Source organism: Morus notabilis, unplaced genomic scaffold, assembly GCF_000414095.1.
Source record: "Morus notabilis unplaced genomic scaffold, ASM41409v2 Scaffold1012, whole genome shotgun sequence".
NCBI classification, from domain to species: Eukaryota; Viridiplantae; Streptophyta; class Magnoliopsida; order Rosales; family Moraceae; genus Morus; species Morus notabilis.
This window is the reverse complement of record NW_010361635.1, coordinates 173,755-187,812: the sequence shown is the minus strand read 5'-3', so window position 1 is coordinate 187,812 and position 14,058 is coordinate 173,755. Positions and strand designations below refer to the sequence as shown.

At 36.9% G+C, this 14,058-nt stretch overlaps 2 protein-coding genes across 2 annotated transcripts; both read right to left on the bottom strand.

Moving 5' to 3' along the window:
* Positions 1-73: 73 nt before the first annotated feature.
* Positions 74-8,283, bottom strand: LOC21395935 (F-box protein At1g78280). Its single transcript, XM_024167113.1, has 16 exons — positions 7,884-8,283; positions 7,562-7,672; positions 7,396-7,451; positions 7,104-7,234; positions 6,686-6,883; positions 6,387-6,586; positions 6,025-6,124; positions 5,351-5,926; positions 4,782-4,904; positions 4,010-4,090; positions 3,575-3,906; positions 3,196-3,447; positions 2,233-2,317; positions 1,873-2,098; positions 1,251-1,419; positions 74-494 (listed from the first exon to the last, which is right to left on the bottom strand). Exons 1-16 carry the CDS (start codon positions 8,030-8,032, stop codon positions 356-358), a joined length of 2,928 nt encoding a protein of 975 aa, XP_024022881.1. The 5' UTR covers positions 8,033-8,283; the 3' UTR covers positions 74-355.
* Positions 8,284-9,309: 1,026 nt separating this feature from the next.
* LOC21395934 (phospho-2-dehydro-3-deoxyheptonate aldolase 1, chloroplastic) lies at positions 9,310-12,980 on the bottom strand. The gene is made up of 5 exons (XM_010100323.2): positions 12,237-12,980; positions 11,868-12,145; positions 11,066-11,342; positions 10,586-10,831; positions 9,310-9,796 (listed from the first exon to the last, which is right to left on the bottom strand). Exons 1-5 carry the CDS (start codon positions 12,816-12,818, stop codon positions 9,527-9,529), a joined length of 1,653 nt encoding a protein of 550 aa, XP_010098625.1. The 5' UTR covers positions 12,819-12,980; the 3' UTR covers positions 9,310-9,526.
* Between the last annotated feature and the right edge of the window lie 1,078 nt (positions 12,981-14,058).

Genomic DNA, 14,058 nt, shown 5'->3' with positions numbered 1-14,058 from the left:
GTTACATGGCGACCCTTACGATGAAAGTGCCCTGAGACAAAAAAAAAAAAAAAAAAAAAAAAAACAGTTTAAATTCAGGTGAAAAAATAATCGTCATTCATACATGCCCTGTCGCTTATCAAATGGGTACTTTCCTTTGCCCTTGAAATAATTATTGGTGTTCGGGAAAAAGGTATTTGACTACAACCTAGAAATAAAATTACACAAATGACTTGGACACTACAACACGACCATATGGTACAAAACAATCACTTTCTGCCAAAATTTCGGATAAAATGTTGGCATGATATCGTGTTCAGATTTATTTGAAAAGCATCTAATAAATGTTGATAATTGTCTATAAAAAAAATAAAGATCAAGGAAAGCCTTTGTAATTATTTAACTCTCCCCATACTGTCTGCTCAACCTCTTCCCATGACTTTGCTGTCTGTAGTTCGTTCCATATGCTAAGGATAGCTCCCAGTATATTCTCATCATGCACGATGCAATAGCACCTAGAGAAATGAACCGTTGAAAATGGGTGAGACATGACACCTTACTGCATCATTGATAATAATAGTAACATTCATGATTCATATAAAGTGGAAGCATGGATGCAAAACTAGCGCAATGACAGATCAAAGGACTTTTTTTTTTCCAACTTTTATTAGTCACAGCAGAACCTCTTGTTTACTCCTGCTTTACTCTCCAAAAAGATAACTTATCATCCAGGTCTGTTCTCTTGCGTGAACACAGACAAGAGCAAAGCAGGACCAGTCGAAGGTCCAAGCCGACCAACACTACCTAAAGAAGTTGATATACAACTGAAATGGAATGCGGAGCCGTAACATGTTGCAATAAGTTTTGCTAAAAATTTTCTCGTGATTAACTTGATTTACTAAAGTCACTCACAGCAGGCAATACGGTGCATAGCAATTAGCAAGTTTTCTTCCAGAGTTGAGGGCATTTTCTTTCACGTTGGGAGTTGGGAAGTGGCAATGCAAATCACGTCCAAATTACACGTTTAATTATTTACGACTCTGATTTACAAAGTTTCATAATTTTTTATTAGTTCAAATCACTACATTTTGTTCAAGTGACGCCTATTTGATTTTCATTGATAGAGATGAAATATGCAGTACTTTCATGAGAAGTTCTCCTATAGGCTAATAGGCTATATAACATGTAACTCCAAGAACCGAAGTGTGAGTTTTTTCCAGGCGAAAAAAAAAAAAAAAGAAGAAAAAGTATGCAGCAAAGTCATTACTTACATGGCATAGTATGAAAGTCGTCCAAACTTGTCATCGCCCTCTACTGACTTGTGCTGGTATAAACTTCTCACAAGTGGGAGTTTATAACTTTCTAAAAATCGCTTGAAGAGAAACGGATCGCCTCTAAATACATCCAAGTATATGGGTATCAGATCATAAATAGGGTCACCTGCCAAAGGAGAGAGAGAGAGAGAAGAATTGAAATGGTTTATCAAAATTCTCTCTTTTTGTTTTTCTTTTTTTGTTTTTTTTTTGTGGTGCAATGTCCCAAATATGTAAATTTGATCTAATCGAATTCTATTTATACTACAGAAATATGAAGAGAACTAAAATTCTAGCTAACCCACATATCAGAAGGGAGATTGGAAACAAAGTATAAGCACATTATTGAAAGCATTGAAACTGATAAGAGTAACTAACAAGGGCAACAGCTAGCTGAATCTTTATGTGTTAACACGGTTAATTCTGTATCATATTTGCACTTTATGTGTTCGTATACTTGATCATTGATCTTTCATTAGTAGTCATTATCAATAACAAGAGAAGTAACGAAAGATTCAATGCACATATAGAGGCAGTAAAGTTATAAATGGAAAATAACTTATTAAAATGAACCACTAACCCATAGAGAGATCACTGAAATCAAGAATGTGGCTAGGACGCCACGATTTTCCCTCTTCAGTATCATCAGAGCTATTTCTGTAACCATTGTCCACCAGGTCAGCATCTTTAGAGGCTCCACTGAAGCAAGAATTATCACCACAAGGTTCCATGTGAATATTATCATCCATGATATCCGAGTGTATCCAGGACAAAGGTTTACAAACTTTTCTTGCGTCATTTTCATCCTGAACCAAACAAATTTAGAACGTCAAGAATAATAAAAGACTGCATTTTTGTGCTAGTTTTTTGTGCAAAACATTGTTTTTTGAAAACCGATTATCTTGATACAATTGATTATAAGGATAAATGTGGAAGAGACCTCAAATGTGTATAGCAACTTTGCAAAATCATCTGGGATGTATTCATCAACTTTCTCAATTAGCGTGCTAGGAAGTGGATTTCCCCTGCAAAATGCAACTTGAAAACTTTAACGATGTCGTATTCGTACTTCTGCAATGATTAAAGTACCAAATCACATTTAGAAATATGTCTGAAGAAGATTATAAACACCACTGACGTAACAAAGCATAAAGCTAGCGACAAATAGCAGTCAATTACAAATTGATCTGTACAACCCGGTGTCACTGTCAGACCATGTAGATTAGAACACAAATGAACGATAGATATACAAGAATTACAAGAATTAATACAAGCACATGCATAATCTCAACCAAAATTTTAAGGAGGTTGAGATTTACAAACTAGCAACTACAAGAACTGTTAGCCGTTAAAAAAATGTCTAGTGCACAAGTGCACAAGGTTATTTGTACCAGCATACGATTCTTTTTACAAAGTGATAAACTTTTGGTTAAAATGCATTTCCTCTTAAAATAGGTAAAGACTTTTTTTTTTTGAGGTAAAAATAGGTAGGCTATCAAAATGCAACGTTGAGATCAAATCGTGACACTAAAGAAGTTAGTGAACTTTTTCCGCCATTCAGCAAAGCATACTGGCTGTATTAAGAAACACAATCCAGTAACGATTGGGAGCAATATTTTTTATTAATCAATATCTAAGAAAAAACTATAACACATGAAAAAACATTGTAGTCATTTTTTCAGGGTGGAGACCTGTATATCCATCCCTATTTCAATGTCAGCACAAGAGAATGTGCCTTTTTCTTAAAAAACATATTGACGTCAATTAGTGTATAATATTTTGTCTCGTGGTTTATCTATGAGAACATACAAACATAGACAAGCGTATATTGGTGATAAATAGCAGGTATTGTGAACTGTCCAGGGAAAGTATGACCACCCAGTGTGTGCATAAATGAAAGTACCATTTTTTCAGGTGGCTTGAGACATTGTTTTTCTTCTTATTTAGAGTTCTGATGAAGAAGTCCCATTCAGCTGGCATGTTCAAGTTATCAGGAGCAGCCTCCGTAGAACCATTAGTATGGTGAACGTTTAATTCCCGTTCAACAATAGTGGATGAAATATGAGGTGGTCGTGGCAAGAGATGCAGGTGACGTAGCTGCTCTCCAAGAAAGGAAGCCAACTTTAGCACATCTTCTGATTCAAGTGTATTTCTTCTGCAAAAGACAAAAATCATATAAATAAGTTCAAGGATGATTGGAGTTAGCCAGTTAGGTAACCTCACACGCGTCTGAAGACCAAAGCTGTGAGTGACTAAAAAGCACGAAAACTAAAATAACCTACAATTCTGCAAATATTTTCCCTTTGCATCTTTTTGTTATGATATACGGCCATATCTTCATGCCCACCACCGAATTGATTGGCTCAGATGTTGATATCCCAGCTTTTCTGTATATATATTGTTGCTTGCTCCATATTCCAAAAGGAAAAGTATCTACTTTGCCTCTCTCTAGAAGAAAATCACACTTTGAGATCACATCAGGAACTGTGCTGCCATCCCAAGGTACAATTTTGTATGATCCATTTTCGAGATAAAGTATTCCGCTACCCAAAACTTGAGGAATGTGATTTTGCAGAGGGGAGTTGGCTTTATTTACTAGGTTGTGAAATTCTAGCTGTAAAAATGCAGTATAAAAGTCATATGAAGATAAATACTGACCACAAACAAACATATGCACCCCCCCCCCCCCCGAAAAAAAAAGGGAAGAAAGATCACACCTCAGTGCCCAAACCATATAAAGAGGCTTCCAGTCCATCTTCAACAAAAATTTTCACTACACAGTCGCCCAAGAGATAAACCTGTTGCAGATGATTAAGACCAAAAAGTACTAGGAACTTCACTTCCCTGGTAGAGAATCAACTGTTGCTTTAATAATAACATGAAAACACATTTTTATCATCTAGCATCCATAACTAAATTTCTTACTCATAATTTTCCAACTTCTAAAGGAAGGATAATTAAGAATCTTAGCATGCACCTTAGGGACAAAATGCCTGCAGCATAAGTCTGAGCTTCTTCTATGTAAAACTATTGGGATCTCCTCATCTTGGCAGATGGAAATTTCTCGGAGGAAATAACATACTGTGTCTCTAATTAGTAATAGGTCTTGTTATCACTATCAGGTGACTCATGTTAACCTAATATGTCAATCCATTACTTTTCTAAAGAGACACCATCAGATGTCACCGACTCACCCTTGCATATAATAACAATTGACCACTTATGAACCAGACAATAACAGTCTCAAAACTTTATATTCATCTCAGGCTACAGGCATAAATTATTAAAGATGTAAACCTCTCTAAATTACATCACTTCCATCCGCAAAATACTAAATGATACCAGACGTCATTAAATTTAAAAAAAAAAATAGAAACTATCCCTGGCATTGCTCTGTGTAATAGTTTACAAAGTTAAGAAATTAATAAAGGAGCATCAAGTTTAATATGTGGGTTCGAAAAATCACAAAGTCATACATAGCTTACTTACAGGATTGCTACCAGTGCCGACAGGGAGCCTTTGAAATTCTGTCAGGGAAGGAAAATTGTGGAAGGCACAAATTTCTAACAGACATTCCAACAATCTGCCTGCATCCAGTGCGAGGCATGCTCCCTATACCATTAAAATAAACTATATTAACACATAACAGTATCAGGAAAAACATTACAATAAAAGATGCTGCATTTTTTTATTCTCTTTTACTTTTTTTTTTGTTTTTTTTGTGCAGGTAAGTTTGTGAACCATGAGAAGACTTGTAAAATTCAAAAATGAAAGCCATTGAATGAGGACGGGTATCTCTCATTGACAGATCTCCTTGAGAAAATATCTATCACTTGCGTAATCTAACAAGAGTTGATAATTCTTTTTATTGTAAAATCACTCCTGTAATTGCAAACGGTTTTTTCTTTTAATTTTCTTAATTCTTTTTGAGGATCATGAAATCATTTCAAAGGTGCAAATTAAGTCCCCACAGATAAAGAAACAAGGCAACATAAAAATTGTAGGTTGGTCACTCATTGGACTTTGAAATATATAACTAACTAACAAATAAGGAGTACCTTCCATATTAGGTCTCTCATTGCTGGCTTGCCAACCCAAAGCCTGTACAGCCATTCTCTCATTTCTCGTTGTCCCATGCAATTCCCTGAGCTCCAAGGAGAGTTGTAATGGTCTCTCTCTTTATCAAGAAACATGGATAAGAAATTTATATCATAAGAAAAACCATGTTTCCACAAATTATAATTCTTTGAGACCACATTTTCTGCTCTTCCATATTTTGGATCCTCTCCAGTTTCAAGAATCCTGAGTCTTTTCTCTTTCCTCGAAAGGTTGGAGTGACTTAAATCGTTCTTGACATATGGTACATTGTTTTCAATATCCTCAAAGCTGCCATCATCAACCGCAAGTAATCCAGCCCTACAAACTCCCTTATGACGATACCCAGGTGCCATATCCAAACAGACAAATTCAAAGTTTGTAGAATTTACAAAATTCTGTGTAACAGCAACAGTTGTTTCCAGATTCAAGACACAGTGCCACCATCCACTTGGAACGAATATAGTCTCCCCAGGCAGTTGTGTACATTCAATTGGCTTATCTTCATCAGCAAGGAGTGGATAAAAGTCTAACCACCACTGTTCACAAATGCAATGATCCAACAAGGTTAAGCTGAAAGGAGTAGTGCAAGGAAATAAAACAAAGGAGAATGAACTAGAGCGTCTGGATGGTATACCTGCAGTGAGGATGGAGCCTCAATGTTAACATCACCATCTTCTTCATTTACATGAACCGTTACACCTAAAGGTACTCTCCCAGGAGGATACAAAGCCCATCTGTACAGAATAAATGAGCAAGAAAATTGTAGTAACTGATTGTGAAAGATCTCTGAGGTATTTTAGTAATTAGCCTTTGAAGGAGCCTTGGCCATAAAGTATCAAACTAACAATTTGCTATAAACAAGGCATAAGCTTAAAAAAATAAAAATAAAAATAAATAAATAACACACACACACACACACATCATGCCGAATGGGATAGGACCGACACACACATAGATTCTACTGGCTGCTTTTAAGTTGATAAGCTTGATCTGTACCTTTTCCGACCGCATAAAAGGGTATTCCAGGCACTGGTAAGAGCTGGATCAACATGCCACGAGGCACCAGACCTCTCTGGTCCAATAATGAGCCATCTAAATGGAGGTCGCTGATCTTTGTCTAAGACATCAAAATAGTCTTCTCGAAATAGATAAGGCACGTTGTAATCTTTCAACAATCCTGGTGCAACTTCCCCAAACTGCCAGAAAAGGAAGTTGTTTGAACATTTAGAGTGAGTGAGAGAACTATGTAAGAGTGAGTGAGAGAACTATGTAAGAGCGTATGACCATCAAAATACCTTGTCATCGAAAATATACAATGGATCCTCATCATGCTGAAGTTTCATGTATGACACATAGTCTTTGAATTTCATTGAAATTTTACGAGAACTTCTCTGAGAAATCTTAAATGATGTATCCCTATAGTTCATCAATAACTGGTCCGTTGTCCATGTATGCCTTGCAGGCCAAGCATCAGCTAGACCAGTAAGCAAAACCTGTTACGTAGTTCAATATCTATCGATGTGAATGTTTTCTTTTAACATATTGAAAAGTAAGAAAACATCAATATCACGTTTCCAGTTCTTTGGAACTTGAGATTACGTTAAATTATGTTTACAATTCCCTTAAACACAAAATTTCAAGTAATTCAAATTATTTCCACTATTTAAATTCAGTCCTATCATAAACTCAAAAAGTAAATGGTTATCACCATACCGGCTTCTTCCCGTCGAAATCTTCTGAAGAAAGGTTTTCATTTCTCTCCACGTTACCCTTGTCAAAATTGAAACTGTCTAGTGTGGTATAGCACCTGTATAATCTTTTATAGAGGAACCACGAGTTGAATCCTACAGGAAATAGGAAGAAAAGAAAAAAAAAAGAATAATTTGTCTAATAGCTCTACTAATAGCTTTCTGTTTACTTCAGTAGAAGAAAAATCCCAGAGAACGAAACTAATCTTACTAGAAGGAAAGAAAACTAATCGTTCAATAAACGAGAGATTGATTACCATCAAAACGCAATTGTTTTCCCAAAAGTTCTTCGGATTCTCCATTAGTGTGCTCTCTGCACCCAAATCACGCCAAAAAAGAAAAGAGGAAGAAATAAATGTTCATTCACAAAGAGAAAAAAGAAGAAGAATTGAAGAATTATAGCATAAATTTAAGGAGACATACAAAAGCAATCCTGTTTTCTTCCACGAGCCTTTGTACTGAAAAGGACCGTTTACTCTGTGAAGGCACAGACTCATCCAGAGAGGTTCTTCATTGCACAAAATGTACATTACACTGCAAATCAAATACAATGACAGAACTTATCATCACAGCAGTACTCTCAACAATGGCTATATCATGCCGTATTGCCAGGGCAACAAAACAACCGAAGATTTTCCAATCCGTTCTCCATAAAAAAAAAAGAGAAATTTCAGACCGAATTTCGACGAAACTCGAAAACCGAATCCGAAGAAGCAAAAGTGGCGGGTAGGATAGGGCAGAGAACCTGCTGACACAAGCGACGCGAGCGACGTCGCGAGGAGTGAGAAACTCCAGAATTGCGCAGATGACTTCGTCGGGAAGTACTCGGAGGTCTCCGAGAGCGTCGGGACGGCGATCTCTGGGTCCCACCGACGGGGAATCGGAGTTCTCCATTTCCGAGAGTTTTAGCAGATCGGAACTCGGAAGTGATCGGTGATTGAATAGAAATGTCGTAGAAGGATTCGTTTTTAAGAAATGGAGGTCGTGGATTTGATTTGCGGAGAGAAGTAGTCGACTAGGGAGAGGGCGGGCTTTAAGCGTTTGGCCTGGTTTGCGTGCTTACGCTTATGCGAGGCTAAAGCCACGCGGTTGGCGCCTCCACGACGCGGTTACTCCGTGTTCGCGGAATGTCCACGCTACCGCTTTGCCGGACTTCGCTCCTTTTTGTTTTTATTGTTTTTTTCTTTCCAAAAAAATAATTTTAGAAAAAGTAATCGGCATTAAAAAGGATTTATTTTTTAAAACAAAAAAAACTTTGGTGGATTTGATATTAGGGAAATTATTATAGGGTTATTTATTTTTTAAAGACCTGCATTAAGTTTATAAAGTATAGCTTTAGTTTTTATCTCATACCTTCATATTTCATTTAATATATAAATTCATACATTTTACCAATCAACACTAAAAATACCAAAGTACCCCTAAATACAAGGAAGAAAAAACTAAAAAAAAAACCTTTAAAAATAAAAAGTCTCAAAAAAATAGTTTTATTCTCTTCTCTCTCATATTCTTCTTTTAGAAAGTTTTTAAGAGTTTTGTTTGTTATTTTTAAGGGTACTTTAATCATTTTTGGGGTCAAAATTCAGGTCGACCCATATAAATTTTTATATTAAATGAATTTGAGGGTAATAAACCTTATTATAACAAAGGTTCTTATCCTCCTTAGTATAGGGTTTTATAGCGTAACATACAAGAATGAAATGTGTAACATAGCATTTTATTTTAGATAAAGACTGTGGCGTCGGATTTGAGGTGAAAAGACAAAACTGATGATAAAATAAATTTGATGTCATATCCCAGTTTTACATGTTATATTATAGGACCTAGCCTAATTATATTATATATATATATATATATATATATTTTCTAGGAAAGGAAAATTTATGTTGGGGATTTCAGTCATTCACCGGACCAATCTTGCGTGGTAACAGGACCCTTATTGTTCGAAGAAATTTTTACTTTTCAACTTTTGATTTTTGGGCTTGGAAATGAAATAAATTGTACAAAAGCAATAAGAAGAAAATATGTGTAATCTTTCTGCAGGACATCCAACATTTTCCGCAATTGCAGTTTAATTTCAAGAGGCCTCTAGTTCGCAATGATGTGTAATCTTCCGCTAGATAAATCAATTCTTTCAAATGAATCATATACCAACACAGAAAAGAAATCACTTTTTAATTCTTCAACGCCATAATAGCAATTCCATTTTATTCCTTTCCTTTTGAAAGTCTCAAACCATCATATCCAGTACACATACAACACGCAAGTCGCAGCATAAGTTAACACTAGAATCCAGTAAACAGTAATATGTTCATAAGACAGCAGCTAATAAGTTGATGGGAGCAAAAAGGGTGAAAAAGAATTGGAGAAAAGCCTTGGAAAGCCATTTTACAGCCCCAAAGAAGCAGTAGTAGATTGCTGTGACTTGATTCTTCTTTTCCTAAGGCGCTCCGCGATGATGAAAGCGAGCTCAAGAGATTGAGAGGCGTTGAGCCTCGGGTCGCAGTGGGTGTGGTAGCGTGAACTCAAGTCATCAAACGTCACAGTGCGTGATCCTCCAATGCACTCGGTCACATTTTGGCCAGTCATTTCCAGGTGAACTCCTCCAGGGTGGCTTCCTTCTTGCTCATGCACATCAAAGAATGCTCTCACCTCCGCCTGCACAACATAGATAATAGTGCAAGATTATGATACTAGTTTTAGTTATCAATAATAGGCACTGCAGGTTAGCTGGAAATTATACTCAATTCTTTTTCCTCGTTTTTTTCTTTTTTCTAGTGGGGGTACTACCAAAACTATCACGAAGGCGCTAGTGTGTAAACCGTGAAAATGCACGACTATAAGTGTCACTTATTTTAATTCAAGGGGTTGCTGAATTTGATAGCATTATTATTAGAGAGATTCTTGGTACGCCTGGTGTATCCGTAGGTCAGATTCTTCTAACCGTTAGATCTGTATACCTTTTAATTTTTATGTGATTTTATACAAATTTGATGAATAAAAAACCTGACCTATTGATATGTTAACGTATCGAAAAAAGTTCCTTATTATTTACTCAACTTTGTTACATTTATTGAGAATTGACATCCACAGTACTAAATTATATCTTACTTCTCCGAAAAAGATTGTTAGAGACAGCAACAAAAAGTGGTTTACTGCATAATGTTACTTCACTTAAGAGAAAGCACGTAAATGTTTAGTTCATAGATTCAGAATCATTCTTGATTTACGTGTGTTTTTTATAAGTAAAAATATTATAGCGAATCACAAACTATAATTCAAATCATTGCTCGAATACACTAATCAAACGCTTACTTTGGTTAGTGATTTATGTCATCAAAAGCAGCCAGACATCACTTAAAGTGAAACTGATTTGACACCTAATAAAACTTGACCCGAAAACCACACTAGCAGTAATGATTAAATGAAGGAAAGTAAGTACTATACCCTGATGGCATCGAAGGGCCGCGTTTTGAGACCACAGGGAGCTTTTATGGTGTTCCCATGCATAGGATCACTGACCCATGTGACAATTTGGCCTGATCTGCGGACTGCCCTAATAAGATGGGGAAGCTTCACTCTCATGTTCTCAGCTCCCATTCTTACAATCACTGTTATTCTCCCTGCTTTGTTCTGAGGGTTCAAAATCTCTATGAGCTTAACTAGCTCATTTGGATCCATCTTATCGCTCACCTGCATCACAAAGATTCCTCCCGCGTTAGTCTTCTCCACTACAATCAAACTGTATTGATAAAGATCCGATATGAATTCTCAACTCGGATATTGCTAGCTACAGAGTCTAATACATATGACTCATATTATACACCCTTGGATCTAAATCTAAAATATAAGAAGAATTAATTATTTGTGCAAAACATGTTAAAGACTATTTGGCTATAAATAATACAGTAGACAACATTTCAATACCTTAATTCCAAGGGGATTAGCAACTCCTCTCAGAAACTCAACATGGGCTCCATCAAGTTGCCTCGTCCGTTCACCAGCCCAAAGCATATGGGCAGAGCAATCATAGTAAAGGCCAGAAGTTGAATCCAACCTAGTGAGCGACTGCTCATACGGCAAGAGCAAGCATTCATGGGATGTCCAAAACTCAGTCGTTGTCATGATCGGGTGGTCAACCGTGAGCCCCGCTGCAGCCATGAAACCCAGGGCCTCATCAACTCGGTTAGCTAGTTCACGGTACCTGGATAAAACACGTTACAATTATTTCAAGAGCCAAACATACTTTTATGTTTCGGGACTTATTTGCCCGTGATAGAGCACCACCAACCATTACTTAAAGTAAATAAATTGGCCGATGTAGTAAAGTCGATATTCATTTAAGCAGAAAGCCAAAAGGTAGTATAAAGTGATTCATGAGACGCTACTTTCTATCAGACCCAAAACTGACAAACCACAACATGAGGAAACAAAGAATTCGTCAGCATACATATTCTCGAAGAATAATAGATAACAACCTAGTATTATGTCATCCCAAAAAAATAAAAATAAAAATCACTGCCCAGCAAATTACATATAGACGTTAAAATAGTTACTTTTCAAAAGCTTCAGAGTTCAAACTAGGCAATACGCAACGAAAAACAGGCCAGTGAAAACGATATAAGATATTTATGGCATAAAATTCCACCATCTAATACCAAGATTAATTCGTCTTAAAAAAGTCCTTCAGTTTGGATTATCACCAATCAAATCTAAAAGAACCCGTTACCTGTCTCCTTGCTCGCTGTGTTCGGTGAAGTCGAGATTCCACTGAGTGACCCTCTGCATAGCGGCGTAGCCACCGGTGGCGAAGGCCCTAAGAAGGTTGAGAGTCGCCGCCGATTGACAGTAAGCCCTGATCATCCTCTGAGGGTCTGGAATCCTCGATTTAGCGTCGAACGCATCTCCGTTGACGTTGTCCCCTCTGTAACTCGGTAGCTTCACTCCGTTCTTCTCCTCGAACGAGTCCGATCTCGGCTTCGCAAATTGACCCGCCATTCTCCCAACCTAAAACGGAAATCCAATCCTCAAAATTCAATTCATTCGATCTCAATAAACCAGGTAATGTGAAATTGAAGAGAATTTCGAAATTCCTGACCTTGATAACGGGCAGTTGACCTCCGAACATGAGAACGGCGCCCATCTGGAGGAGGATCCGGAAGGTGTCACGGATGTTGTTGGCATTGAACTCCTTGAAGCTCTCGGCGCAGTCGCCGCCCTGGAGGAGGAAGGCGTTTCCCATGGCGGCCTCGGCAAGGCGCTCCTCCAAGCTCCTGGCTTCACCGGCGAAGACGATCGGAGGGAAAGACTCGATGGTCCGGAGCACCGACTCGAGCTCCGCCGCATCCGGGTACTCGGGCAGCTGGAGCGCCTTCTTGGATTTCCAGCTCTCGAGGCTCCATTTCCCGAGGACCGCATTATTGCTGCTGTTGACCTTCGACGCTGATTTCGAAGAAGACGACGACGTTGCGGGCGGGGACTTGTTGTCGGAGACGACGGGGTTCTTGGCGGGCTCGGCGGCGTGAACGGCGACGATTGGGGAAAACGATGTCGTTTTCTTGTTGGGGAAGGTGGGTTGGTGGGATTTGGAGGAAGGTAGGAAGTGAGTGTGAGAGGCGGGCTGGGGTTGGATGAAGGATTTGGTGGTGGGAATGACGCAGCTAGTGCTGGAGAGCGCCATTGTATTTGTTTTTGTGACTGTTTTCTTATGGGGATCTGTTGAGGTACGGAAATGAGATACCGAGAGAGACAGAGAGAGAGGGATCTCAGATAAATGTACCTGAAGAGACAGAGAGAGCAAATGGGGAGGGTTTTATAAGGGCCAAAAAACAAATCAACAGTGAGAGAGAGAGAGAGAGAGGCCTACTCGACAAGGTCACACGACAGAGGGTAGGAAGGCTGGTGTTTCTGGTGGAGACGTGGGGGTAGTTGGGAAGGACATTTTCGGCATTCTAAATTTCCTTCGGGTTTTTTGGTAAATTAGGCCGTCCTTTTTGGTGGCGGGCGCAGTCAAATTTCACAGCTAGAGCTAATTTGACAATCATTTATTTTATAATTTTAATACACGAGAAAGGAGACAAATATTTTTGTAAGTCTAATTTTTTACTTTTTATTTTTAATTAAAATCATTTTAATCAAATAAATTTATTAAATAAAGATGTATTAATTAATAGTAAGTGATAAAAGTTAAAATTTATATACTTTTAAGAGTAAATTTAATAATTTTTTCTAACACATAAAGAAAATGAAAATTTTTATTATAGATTCTCTCTATCGATAGGACCAGTTATTAATATTAAGTCTAGTTAAAATTAAATCAGATTATAATAATATGAAGAATGAAAAACTTTTATATTATTCTGACGATTGAAAATAAAAACTTTTTGATAATTCACTTTTTCAGAGCCTAAGAAAAACTCCCTTTTAATATATGTATTTAGTGTTAAGAGATTTCTTGGTATGATTTAAAATAATAAACTACTAGTATATTTTATTTTAAGCGTTAAATTTGTATTACTTATTAGAAATTGTTTGTTTTGTATAATTTTTTTATTATTATGAAGTGACTTTGATTAAATTTAACAGTAAAATTTGGACCGCCAATAGAGACCTTTATAGTAAAATGACCCTTAATATGGGAAAAAAAAAACATTTATAGTATAATGAGCCTTAATGTAAAAAAGAAACATTTATGGTATAATATTGACACTTAATAACAGGGAAAAATATTATCTATGTATTTTTAGTTTTTAGTGGAAAAATATAAAAATACCACTCATAATAATACTAATTAACAATCATGTCACTCAAGTAAAAAGATAAAACACATTTTGATTAGAAAAAAAAAAAACAAGATAAAACACATTTTATTAATTAATTAAAAAATAAACTTAAATAACACAAATTTAGATTTTAAATTA